At 35.0% G+C, this 14316-nt stretch overlaps 1 protein-coding gene across 2 annotated transcripts in view; it reads left to right on the plus strand.

The window, feature by feature from the left end:
- LOC131437820 (trace amine-associated receptor 1) overlaps positions 1 to 14316 on the plus strand; it is a 149846-nt gene that overhangs the window by 120277 nt on the left and 15253 nt on the right. For both annotated transcript variants that reach the window (XM_058607423.1, XM_058607422.1), the window contains exons 4-5: positions 5591 to 5663; positions 7211 to 7614. In XM_058607423.1, coding sequence (XP_058463406.1) covers positions 5591 to 5663; positions 7211 to 7614 — 477 coding nt within the window. The remainder of the gene's footprint in view (positions 1 to 5590; positions 5664 to 7210; positions 7615 to 14316) is intronic.

Genomic DNA, 14316 nt, shown 5'->3' on the forward strand with positions numbered 1-14316 from the left:
GTGGAAGTGAGAACGGGAATAAGGGCCACATATTCGTGAGTGAATGTGAAAGTGGAAGTGAGAACGGGAATAAGGGCCACATATTCGTGACGAATGTGCAACTCACCGTTTCCCTGACGTACAATATTTTCGAAATCAACTGACGATTTAAAAGTAGTTTATATCACTGCTAGTATTACTAATTCACAAACCAACATGAACTATGTTTCAAGTTGAGTTTTTTTTAATTGATTGTGAAATTTGTTTATTTGAATTGGAATTAATATGAACTAATATTACAGCTGTGGGATGTATCGAAGTTTTAAAAATGTTCATAAAGCTTCAGAAGTATCTTGAAATATTTTGCAAAAATGGAGAAATCTTGCACATGATAAAAGCAAAATGTGCTTTTCCAATCACACAATACGAGGCCTAATCTGCATAATCATGTTCGACACACATTTGCTTCTCTTACGTTAGTAGTTGTAGTAGTTGTTAAGTAAACGAAATGACAACTTTTTTCATTTAACTATATCATTCATAAGGCATAAGTTCTAAGATGTCGATGAAATTTAGCTTTGAGCAAGACTCCAAGTAAACATCTAACAGTTCTGAAACCGTCGCTTACATTTATTGTGCTTTGTGGGAATTCTTTCAGACAGCGGTTTCGAGAACAAAATTGGCAGGTTTATATGAAACGAATTCTTCGCACACAAACCATCAATTTCAATTATTATCACCGTACCTATTACCGGCCCCACAATCGATTAGAAAAGAACGGTTGCGCCGGCCACGAGTATATCGTATTACCATCAGGGTTTCCAATCACTTATGCAGCAGCTTGGGGCCCGATCACTAATGAGGTGTCGTTGATAATTATTCCAATTAAATTATGAGACTCCGCTTTGCATCCGGTCTGCTCGTTAAAATGAGCATTGTAGATGAATGAAGGCCGGACGAGGAGTCCCATTAAGATTCTACTGTCTCTACTCGATGGCAGGTACACTTTACATGCTGAACACCGTATGACAGTAACCTCACTAGGGAATTGCAAACTCTGACAATTGCTCATGTCCTTGAATAAAGCAAATTCTCTAATGAATCTTTTCAATTGAACACTAGTGTCTGCTACTTTGTATGTGTTAGAGATGTCGATAATCGAAACTGTTAGAATATTCAAAATATGCCAATTAAAATGTATAGAAAATACAGTACTGTTCGATCGTTAATTGTTCATGTTTAATTAGAAATAACATTATTGTGTGAAGTATAATTTCTACTACAATCTTTTGACGTTTTCTGGATTGCTGAGTGAGAAACTCCTATCTGCATTTTTGACTTAAACTTTTTCAATAAGTGTCCTGGGTTAATAGTATAGGGTAAAGTGGAGAGAGATGTCGCGCTTTTATAAAAATCAATATAAAATGAATATGAAATAACGCACTGTTGCTGATAATATTTTTTAAAATACTGCAAACATCCCGTATTAATCCAATGTATTTGTTCGGAGGAAAATCATGTTTATCATATTACATTATTAGTAACAAAAAAAATTGTCTTTCTCTCTCTTTGTCTTTCTCATATAGAAAGGTTATGCAATCACTGTGAAAATCGACTTTTGAACCAAGGCCCGGAAGGGCGAGTATACTATTCGACTCAGTTTGTCGAGTACGCAAAAGCTCTGTGTGTGCGTATGTGTGTATATGTTGTTGTGCTCATGTCCTTGTCCTTTTTGCACTAACTTTTCTCGGACATGGCTTAGAGTTTTGACCATTATTTCCGGTACTTCTGGAACCGGGAACTTGGAACCAATATAACCGAATTCGGTTCGTTTAGTAAGTAGCTAATATAGCCTACAAATTGAATCAGTTTTGAGCCAAATCTAGAAAAATTTTATCATTTTTTGCATAGTCGCTCTAAATGGCAATTTAGCGGTCTGCCATTTTAAACTCGCTTTTATCCTATGATAGTATGTTGAAATTCAATAGCAACCTGTGGGACTATGAGATTTTTTATTTTATGAGTGAAATTATTTGACAAATACTCACACACATACACACTGACTCTTAGTGTCAATAGGATCCATAGTATTAGCCATGCAATGATTCTGTACGCTAAGAATCGGCTGCGAAGTCTGTTGAAACAGAAAGGCCAAATTCCAAGGAAGGAATGTAATGCCAAGACTTTGTTTTTTTATACACACAGACATTGCTCAGCTCGATGAAAACTGTCGAATGATATAGCACACTTAGCCCCCTGGTCCAATTTTCACTAGTCAATTTTCCAGGTGATTGTATAAACTTTCTATATGAGAAAGGCAATAAGTGTACTTTTATAGAAATTTGAAGGTTATGTATCGGCTTTTCAGTCTTGTATAAATTAAAAACTCCTTTATTTTCTCTTTTTTCGACGTTTCGGTCCTTATTGGACCTTTTTCAAGGAAACTGTAATGTTTATTGTATCAATTACATTCATAATTACAATCTATATAAACAGTTTAACATTTACAGACAATTATGGTGTTCTTTTGTCTGTTAGTTCTAGCTGAACATACAGTGGTCATACTTTACCTACAACTATAGTGAAAACAAATTATTTTATAATGTTGTGAAAATATCTTGTACAATTTTTATCGTACCTACTGTAATTTGCGAAATAATAAACTATAACGTTTATTTTAGACGAGCCGAAAAACAGACACTATCGGTGTCACTGCACAATTTAATCAAAATGTCCGTTTCATCATACTATCTGTTGAACGTTATCTGGTGCTACCAGCCCTGTGGCAACAATAAGGCGCTTCAGCTAGTGGTATCGTAACCAACATCTTAGTCCTTAGGGACCTTCAAAGCTAGCAAGTCAGTGAGAGCAAAGTAAACAAAATGAATTAAAATACAACACTTCATCGATTGTGAAAGTCAGTATTACAATTTGGCACCGCACGTTTCATAACGATATCACATCTATAATCAAATATAAAAATAAACAACTTTCACAGCTGAATATCACAGATATTTAGCAACAACGAACTTATATAGGGTAACAGAGGTATTTTGGCCCGCTTTAGGATCGATTTTATTTTGGCCCACTTTGAAAAATATCCACCAAATGTTTTAATATCTTTGAAAAATCCTTCCGCAATAGGTAATTTAATGTGATTAGCTTCAAACTGATGCAACATGGGTTACCTAAGATGGATTGAATCCATATAGTTTGTTAGGTGGGCCAAAATATATGAAGTGGCCAAAATACCTCTGTTACCCTACTTCTTCGTTGTTTTCGTCTTTGTGGAAAAGATGATGGTCACAAAAACATGGCGGCCTAGCAGGGACTTGGGTGCTACTCTACTGTGTGTGTATGTGTCTGATTTTGACAAAACTACTTACACACTGTTTGTTTTGATCCTCTCTTCTGTATATTTTTTTATGTTTTTTAGCGAGTGCAGCAGTCCAGCGTATACAGCATGCAAGTTATCCGTATCTGTTCGTTTGTTCACTGTGTTCTGTGTGCTGTAGATGTGACAGCTTTCTAGAAAATTTCGTATTAAGAGCATTGGAGTGTCGCTCATTGCGTTTTTATTTATAACTCGTTTTTGAGGTATCTCCGGGGTCTCCCGGGTTGGTGGTTCAATGTATAAGGCACTGGTCTTATAAATCAGTTTTCGTATGTTCGAGCCTCAACCTGAAAGGATTCTTAGTGTCAGTAGGATCGTAGTACTAGCCATGCAATGATTCTGTACGCTATGAATCGGTTGCGAAGTCTGTTCAAACAGAAGGTCAAATACCACAAAAGGAATGTGTAATGCTAAGACTTTACAAGGCTTTTTTGAGGTATCAGTCGTACGTTACCACTATTAGTAAGTTAAAACAACATCAGAATATGGGTCTAATTTTAAGCTTTCTATACAAAACATATTTTGTTTGTCTCATCAGCAGAGACAGAAATTGTCAAAAGGTCTATAGCCCAATCTCAAGTTGTGTATCATACCTACAAACGAGTACTGCATCTAATCAATTGTTCTCTACGTAAAGCACAAATATTACGAAGCCGTACAAACTGTTAACTTCCTGATTTTCAATCAAATGTTTTATGCACAATATTAAAGTGACCACAAATAATTTTTAAATCAATTCTACCATTTCTAACAAACAACGAACGATCCCAAAAGAAAATTCAAGCAATCCATTGTATTTTTGGTTTTTCGTCGCTTATTGCATGTCAAACGCAGTTCTCTGGAACAGAACTCTGGAACGCTTTTCTATGACGCTAGATGTAGTTTTTTTTGTTATTTGTTTACGGGAGCTCCCATGGGAACATTATTTCCTTTATGAAAAATTGTTGTTTCTTTATACAATTCACTTTTATATTTTTAATGTGAATTTCAGATATTTTGAAAACTCCATATCATATATTTTAAAAACTGCATATTTTGAAAATTACATATGGTGATGGTCGGGTTCTCGCGAACATTAAGCACGTTTGCTTCATTCTAAAAACGTAAAGGCTCGGCAATGTAAAAAGCGTCGTCTTGACACAACGCTACATCCGCTATCTGACGTTATTTTTTGGTAAGACTTTGCTATACATTTATAGCGTACAAAATTATTGTGTATCTACGATCCTGCTGACGCCAATTTTTTCCACCGAATCGAACATACTACTGGTTTGTGAGGCGAGCTTATACGTTTATACTTATACTCTGAACCGCCGAACGAGTATTTTTGTTATCTTATGCTTAAAATGTCGTTACAATCAATGTAGACGACAGATATACATATGCGATGCCATATTTCAGCAGGATATTGAGTGTTGCTGGCCAGGTTATTATGGTGTTTACTTGGTACCACATATGACACAATTCAGAAGAACTTATTTCGCCCAATGACTGAATGATATGTAAACTCACATGCTTCAGCACTTAACCTATAAATGCATGAATTCTGTTTTCGCAATCATACTATTTCTTTCTATAAACATGAACTATGTTCCTGTTTGAAGCTATGTATATTATCTTTTAGTTTCATCTTAGACTCTTCAGTGCATAACCTGTTTTGCCACCTGCAGTTCAACATAAACCGTTAAGCTTATACACTTATAATTTGCATCAAAGTTCAAAGTCCTTCCGGACGTGCCAAACGAGAGACGTACATTTAAGGGTTATCATAAGACAAGAATTTACTGTCGATCTCATAAGACGTAAATTTACCGATTTTTTGAAATGTAAAACACATCTTTGTTTTCTAGCAAAGCATAGCTTTTTTAAAATGTAAAACACATCTTTGTTTTCTAGCAAAGCAAGGCTTCAAGTTCATTTTCAGAAATATTGTAACTTTGAATTGTAGTTGCAGATTCCTTAACTTGATAGTATTACCAACAAATTTTCTTTCGCTTTTTCAAATAAATTTGCTTTTTGCTAAAAAAATTTAACAAACTTAGCAAACTTTTTTCTCTTAACTTTGTGTATACCCTCATAAGAACAAAAAAGGTATTCGAAAAACAATGATAATATATCATAGTGGTACAAACAGGGGCTTATAATATTGCATTAATATGAATTTACGATCGACGTTTGTTATATTCATGTTTTCATTTTCTTTTCTCACTATTTCAGGGTTGTGTAGCAATCCTGAGCATTACGTGGATTCTTTGTTTAACGTTTTTTGGACTACTGGTGCTACCGAAAGGTAAGTGAAATCATTTAGGGTACATAACCGAATAAGGTTTTCTTTACATTTTGTCTTCGACTTGTCAGTACATGACGGTTTATATTGAACTGTTAAGCCACCTGGCAGTTTAGCGCAAACTGCTAAGCAAACGAAAAACCGTTGCCCTTCATACACTCAGGAGTTTTAAACTTGACATGGCTTGAGAAAAAAAATCAATCTTTTGGTGATTATAGGAAGTGAGAAAATGATTTTATTTCAATGTCAATTGTCATTCAAACAAAAAAAAATATTTTCTCAAAATCCTCCGCTCGCGACCTGGTTATATCGAGAACACCTTACAATTTGGAATTAATTGATTCTTTTTTATTACATATCGTGTTCATCGCAAATGACAACAAAAAAACGTGTTTTGCCACAGAGGCCATATAATCTATAATCTTCTACATATAACGATAAACAATTTTTCACAAACTTTATAAAGCATGTCCTCCTCCATGTCCAGCTTGGAGTAATCAAAAGATTGGATTTATATTTGCGAGCAGTTATATACCGTTATTTTCTGCCGTAAATGAGGTTACTTGCGCTTCGAATTTAGGAAGGAACATTGAGTATATGGCAGTATCAGATTTGTTTAACTGCAGCTCTTGTACCTATTCTAAGTTGAGATTTATTTACAACTTCGCTAACTGTAGGTCGAATATTGCTCTTTTTGAAGCCAATATCAATTGATCAATTTATTTGTTCTTTAGGTTTGCTCGCCCCTCACCCGTTTCATTGTTCATTACAGAGTATCGGAACGTCGGTTTTTATCAAGGCACGTTATTATCTTTGATTCACTGATTGCTCGCATTAGGTTCGCAAAGGCTTGAGCGTAGTTGTTTTTGCCGAGATTTCAACTTATTATCGCTTTGCTGTTTTTCAGAGTCTCTACCTTTGCTATCCTTTTTCTTGTCTCTTTTTAATAGAAATTGAAGTTTTAAGTTTTTGTATCTAAAGTAACGGTGGTATTTTGGCCAATCTAATATATGTTAGTCCGGCATACATATTTCTGTATGTAATCAAAATGAAGTAGATCGTGTTTCAGAATTTGAAAGATTATTCTATTCTTTAACATATTTGGTATGCTTTTAAATATGAGCGCTGGTCAAAACATATTAGAGTGGCCAAAATACGAAATAATGGGTGTTATTGATGGCATAAATATATGCAACTGGCCTTTAAATGCAGTGATTGCTGTCATTGATTTTCATGAGATCTCAGAATGGCAAACGTTGGGGATTATTAGATACTTGAATCATATATCGAGTGGGATAGCTTTTTAATTGTTGTAAAAGTCATAAAGACAATTTTAGGAATCATAAAATCAAAAAAAATCCTTCTTTAATTAAATACACTTTGTGTAGGTTTAGAACTTCAAGCTCGAAGCTTTTCTGATTTAACGGATGGCCATTACCGAAAAATGTTACTCTTGGGTAACAGTTTAGTAATTGGATTTGTTCGAGATAAAATGCCCGAGTCCCCCATATATATTAAAAGGATTTCCTTTCTCATATTTTTACCACCAGGATACTACTTCAACAAATCCGGTCTGCTAGCGTGCGAACCGTTTTACAGTAAATCTTCTTACCGGATTCTGTCCAGTTGTGCACTATACTTTCCAACGACGATGGTGCTGATGTATTGCTACGGGTCAAGTTTCCATGCCAATCGATACAGACTAACGACGCCAGCTAGTGGTAGAGGTAGAGCAACAGCCGGTACCTCCACCGCAACGATCCAGGACGCACCGTCTGCAACTGCAGCAGCAGCCACAGCAGCATCAATTACTGCAGCGGAGTCAGTGACGGGCGGAGGAGGCGCGACAACTACGACCACGACCGAAATCGGAACGGTCAACAATTCACCGTGTGCCGGAACGCCAACCGGTGTTTCTGTCGCGACGCCGTCATCCTTGTCGTTCTCGGAAAAGGTACGTGTTATACCAATCCCCAAAATCCGATGTAATTTAATCACACACATTGTTAACCCTTTACACATATCGTAACATCAATAGCAATTGTCACTTCGGGTGAAATCGTAGTGTACCAAACATTATATAGAGAAACAATTGATTCGCGCTCATCCAGACAACCGCTGTTACCTTCTGTACTCCTGCTGTCTGCAAGCTCTACTGTAGAAATGTACAGCAAATATGCGAATTCACAGTAACGGTGGCAGCTTGAGAAACATGGCCCGAATGCTGAATTGTAGGGCACAGTGGGTCTCATGAACACACAGCAAACATTTAGTCCACAACTAGCAATTTCAACGCCTGGCGAAAATACGAATAGAATGTGGCTCGGACGTGAGAGAATTGCAGTGCAATTCAAACTGCTGTTATAATTAGTGCGCTTAGTCGTGCCAAAATTCATGTGATTGTGAGAAAGTACCTTCTAGTTAAAGAGAACAAGAGAGATGGAGTAAATTAATAATGAAATACGAAAACAGCGAGGTTTGTTCAATTCACCTATTGGTAGTAATTAAGCCAAAAGTATGAACTGCAATAAATCCAAAATTATGAATCGAACCGAAATAAAGTTTTTTACTTTTATTTGTTTATTTATTTATTTGTCAAACAAATGTTGATTACAGACAAAAAATAATACAATTTTTATTTATTCATAATTTCTAGGATTTCGTTTCCATATTTCACCACTTTTTCGATTATAGAGGTTTTAATCTTAAGGTCATTCGCCTCTTCGAACCAGAAAAGCTTTCTGATCCTATGTGCGGGGTTGAGAATCGAACCCCGGTGGACTGCGTGAAAGGCATCGACTTACCCATCACGCTATACCCTTTTCCTTTGCATTTTTATTTGTTTCCTGGATATAGTTAAATGGACGACATTGGTGTACGTCAACTATTGAATGTATGCTGTAAAGTGAAAAGTTATTTATTTACTTACAAAGGACAGTTAGAGATAACCATCATGATAAAATATAACGTTTTCGCTTGTTCGAAGCGGAAATGGGTCACATCGAAAAAGCATACACCTTATTTTTCTACCAGAGAATATCTGCGAAATGTCGTAGTGTACTAAATCCTCTAGTATAATAATTTGTTCTACTCATGACCGAGTTATGGGTGCAAAAGTCCCACATAGACATTTGGCATATTGCTGATAATTACTTCTGAATCGTTTACGCTTGGTTTCCACATGGATTAAAATACTGATCACATATCAATTTACACACTGATGACGGTCATTTCCGTTAACTATGACACTACTTTCACACGTAAGTAGGTATCTGAAAAAGATCTCCCATAATCATTTCTTGAGCTGAACCGATAAACTTTTTCTCATTATAAATCGAGTTCATCTTATATAAATTAAAAATCAATCTTAAGCACTCAAAATTTACCCTGGAGTAGTTGCAAATTTCTCAGGCGAATACGACATAACATGGAATTTTATTCAAACTCGTATGACACAAGCTTCAAATTGTTTTATGGCACTTTTTGGCTTGCTGTCTAGCAACAACCTACCTCTAGCATGTTACACGTAGGACTGAAACGATAGCTATATTTTTGCTTATGTTTATAGATTCGCGTGTTTCTAACAGCTTCGCTTTTGCATCAATTGACCAATCAGAGCGATGCTTTCCCATACTCCTTCGCTTACTCCTTCAAAACCGTCGTTTATAGCAGGGAAATCCGGTATGCCGGAGATTTTTAGCAGACAAAATAGGACACTGGTAGCTATTAATAAACATTTCAATGATATACAATTAGAAATACATGGCTATGAACATTCAAATCCATAAGTAGAAATATATTCAATCAATTGATGAAATAATATTACTGATTGAAACTTAATTGACTGAGCTGTAAGTGTTCAAAAGCTGATCACATTTCTACCCTTGAATTTCTAATTTGCTCTCTTATATAGAAAATAAAGATGTGTTCCACTTCAAAAGATTCTGGTTTTGCAGCTTGTTTGTAGTCCCATAATAACATATGAATAATTTATAAATTGGCATGAGTGCCACCATTGATATTTTATCCTTACTCACAATTTGCCATGATCAAAGATTCTGAAAAATGGAACAAAATCTCATCGCAGATCTTACATTCATAAACAGCACATACAGAACTCATGTTTTGAGTTTAGTTTATCTTTTTATTTATGAATAATAAATAAGTTTTCCAGTTTTTTATTTCATACTGAAGAGGCAAACAATAGATATTTTTTAACAGTTCGCCGGTTCAGGAGCCATGATAAAATATTTTGCAGATGTTTGTATGGTATCTAGTAATCTTGAGTTTATGTGTGAAGCCACGTCGTGTCGTGACATCACTTGATATACCGAGGCGATATGCATATCACGTCGAAGTGTTCACATATGAACGAAATGATATCAATTGACAATCAAGTTGTAACATTGAATTTTATCATTAGAAAATAAGATCAATAATATTGCTTTTCTCGCTTAAAATTCAATCAATAATTGAAGTTTCGCATTCATTGGTGTCCGAACGCCAGTATTTGTTGTAAAATTCAAGAACATAATGTTTATTGTCACTCTCAAAGTGATAAACGAGTGCGTTCAATGCCATTATCCTTGTTGTTAGTCGCGAATTTTGATAATTCGACATGATATCGTTCATGATATCCCGGTTATCGTACAGAAATGGTGATATGCGTTGACATAAATTTGTATGGTATATCAAGTGATATGGCACGTGATATCAGCACTAACGTGAAGATACTATTAAATCGATTAACAAATCAACAGGGTTATTTTTGACATATTTTGTGTAATACGTTTTCTTGGAAAATATTTGATGACTTCTAAAATGACAACTAAGTGTATGAAATATTATTTGTAAAAGCAATGATTCCGATTGTATTCTTTGAGAAATAATGTCGTTGATAAAGTAAAGCATTGTGTTGGTAAGTTTATGAGCATGCAATGAACTTTATATGATGGATGAAGAGATGTGGACTAGTTGAATGGTTTTCATATATGAGATTACAACCGGAGCTGAGATGAATGGGGATACCGTTACCCTATAAGAGTTCTGGAAATTATGACTGAAGCGTTCAATGAAGCCTAACGTACTATTTGTAAGTTTTTGAGAACCACAAATAAAATCTGCAGACTAGAAGAATTTACCTACTAGTTTGAAGCAATTCGCCATTTATAGAAAAAAACTATTTTAATCCACCTAGTGGTATAATGATGCCTTTTTCATATTACTCATTACATCATAAATATAACCGTGAAATTCGCAAAAAACAACTGTTTATTGAATAGAAATAGGAAAATTTGCTCGGACCTAATCTGACAAACTCCATAAATCCTGTTTACCCTGTAGTTCCGGAACCGAAAGTAGTATCCACAACAAATTAAGGAATTCCGTATGAAACTGTAAGACTTTTCTTTTGAACCTATAAGTTTGTGAAAATCGATCCAAGAAAAGTGAGCGAGATCCTTTTTGCAGTTTTTAATCACTATTTCCAATTCTTTCGAAACCGGATTTATATAAACGGAATAGCCGAAGTTGGTTCGCTTGCTACCAACAAATATGACCTACAAAATGGAACAGTTTTGAACGTAGTTAAACCTATACTTACTATCTCATGCTCTATTTCGATTAAACCAATTAAACGGAATCTGACAAACGAAACAGCGTGAAGCTGCAGCATAGAACATGTAGTAAGATTATTATTATTATTATTATTATTATTATTATTATTATTATTATTATTATTATTATTATTATTATTATTATTATTATTATTATTATTATTATTATTATTATTATTATTATTATTATTATTATTATTATTATTATTATTATTATTATTATTATTATTATTATTGACATCACTACACAACGTGTACGAAATAGAACAAAGCACGCCTTGTTCGTTTTGTGTATTCGTTTTCTTTTTCTTTCGGTGTTGTACATAATGGCACTCCATATGGCGATTTGAAAACTTTGACACTCATCGCCCTGTAACTGCGGAACCGGAAGTCGGATCCGGATGAAATTTCACAGTAGCTTTAAAGACAGTATGAACTTTAATTCAAATCAAGATTTGTGAAAATCAGTTCAAGCATCACAGAGAAATAGTTTTAGGAGTTTTTCTTCTCCACTTTTGGTGCTATCGGAACAGAAAAAGAGGGGACCAGTAGTGCCGAATTGTTTTCATGCCCTCAAACTAACAAGCTCTGCAAACTAGAAGAATGTATCAGACAGTTTTATGGGATTTGTACCTGTTTTTAACCATCGTTCGTGTAAAAATACTAATAAAATTTTTAATTTTCCACTCATAACGCCTTAGTTCCGAAACCGGAAGTCGGATCCAGATAAAATGTTCTACAAATTTTCAGGATATTGAAGACCTTTCATTTGAATCTTAATTTGCGAAAATCGGTTGAGTTGTTCCAGAGATAATTGAGTGTAAACTTTTTCTCAAATTTTCACATATTACCATATAACTCCGGAACCGGAAGTCACATTCAAATGAAATTCAATAACAAACTATGGGACCATAATACCATTTATTTGAATCTTAGTTTGTAAAATCGGCTCAGCCATCTCTGAAAAAAAGTGAGTGCATATTTTTTTCCATTTTTTTGGTACATATCATCCTATATCTCCGAAACCGGAAGTCGGAACGGAATGAAATTCAATAGCAGGCTATGGGATAGGTTCAGCCATCTCTGAGAAAAGTGAGTGCATATTTTTGTTACATACACACACACACACAGACATTTGGTCAGTTCGTCAAACTGAGTCGAATGGTATATGACATTCGGTTAAAAAGTCGATTTTCACAGTGATTGCATAGCCTTTCTATATGAGAAAGGCAAAACACACCCTTGAAATTTTAGCACCAATGGCCCTGTGATTTCGGAATCGGAAATCGGATTCGGATAAAATTCAATAGTAGTCTAAAACAAATAGGGGAGACCGGGGCTAGTTGGCCGAACGGCCGTTTGGCAGAGCAGCTTTTCTGAAAAGGCTATTGTGCGCCTTTTCAGAATTTTTTGTGATTTTGGTGGAGCATGGCAGGAGCACGTTTTTTTCTTTTTCGGCACTGGTGAGTAAATTTTTGTTTTTGTAAAGTAATATTCAAAACTTTACAAAATGGCATATTGGTTTTCAGCATAACCTCACTTTTATATTTGTTAATCGTGATTGTTCTAGAAAACATTCATTGGGGCAGGTTGGCCGAGTTTTGTGCGGGGTTGGTTGGCCGAGTTGTAATTTTGGCTTAGAGTAAAGTGCACTTGGATATTCGTGAAATGTTATCCTTTTTTTGGACGGAATTGCGTTGTATGTTTATATTGATAAGTAATGGAAATAAATTAAAATCATTGACAAATATAAACAAGAGATTAGAATCATTAAAAGTTGGAAATTGTAGGTGGAAATATGATTTCAATATTGTATGCATCAAAGGCCATCAAAACTTTTAGCATTTAGAGTTCCTGGCAGGATTTCTCGCAGATTGACCCAACCCCGAACAAAACTCGTCGATCAGTATAGAATCTACTGCAGCCATCCTGAAAATAACAGACCTCTCCCCAAGGCTGATTCGGAGGAGCGTCCAGGTTGTGAATCCCGAATTATTCCAAAATTTCAACAATTCTTTAATAAATGCATCACTGGAGCAGTAAAAAATGAAACCAAGCGTAAGCGCGAACGCTAGTGGAGGAAAAGGTAGAAAGGAAACTGAAAAAGTTTACTAATGCGGTCAAAACTAATTCCAAAACAGTAAAAAAGACTTCAAAACTAAAAACGCGAGTTTTTTCACGTACATAATAAAAATGATGCATACAGACTTTTTTAACTAATGAAAACGTTTATTGATACAATTGATGTGTTTCACATATTTTTTTAAAACTCGGCCAATCTACCCCGGCTCTGGGATAGGTTGACCGATTTTTTTCTCCGCATTTGATTGTTAATAACTATTTTCCTGATTTTCATATAGGAATAAAAAAAATCACACATGTGCTCAAAAGGTGTATTTTCATGACGGAGCAAAGCGTTTATCAAAATGAAATTCTACGACGCAACTTCCTTGAGCATCGAGAAACGAGAACAGTAGAGGTTTTTTCCCTTACTGCAAAACTTAGGTGTTGAGAATTCTGAACGTTAAAATAGGTTGCTTTAATTTATAGCGTTCTAACCACAATATTAATGGCGTGGAATTTGAATGAATACTTTATCTACTGTTGGAAACTCTTTAAATTTTTAGTTCTTATAGTTGTCGATCTAGTAATAGCGCAAAAAAAAATCGGAAAAGAAAGTAAACAAGAAGAGTCCGATATTCGCCTTTCAGAATGATTACGTCAGAATGAAATTGTTTCAACAGCAATAACAACTAAAATGGAAAACTAACACCTGGCGGAAGATAAAAGTCAATATGTAGCTTAATATATTCATTTCATGAGAATCAATTGTAAATATATGTGCAATAACAATAAAACTCCGATATGGCCACCACATCAATCAGTCTTCGAGTAGTTATCCATTTGTTCTATGCTTACTTCAATGAAACTGACACCTTTACTACAATTAGTTCCATAGGCTTGCAGTTTATTTAATATTTTTTACGTACTAAAAGTAAGAAGAGCAGCATTGGCACAAGATTCGTCAGAATGCTACTATA

The sequence above is a fragment of the Malaya genurostris genome, chromosome 3 (genome assembly GCF_030247185.1).
Source record: "Malaya genurostris strain Urasoe2022 chromosome 3, Malgen_1.1, whole genome shotgun sequence".
Lineage (NCBI taxonomy): Eukaryota > Metazoa > Arthropoda > Insecta > Diptera > Culicidae > Malaya > Malaya genurostris.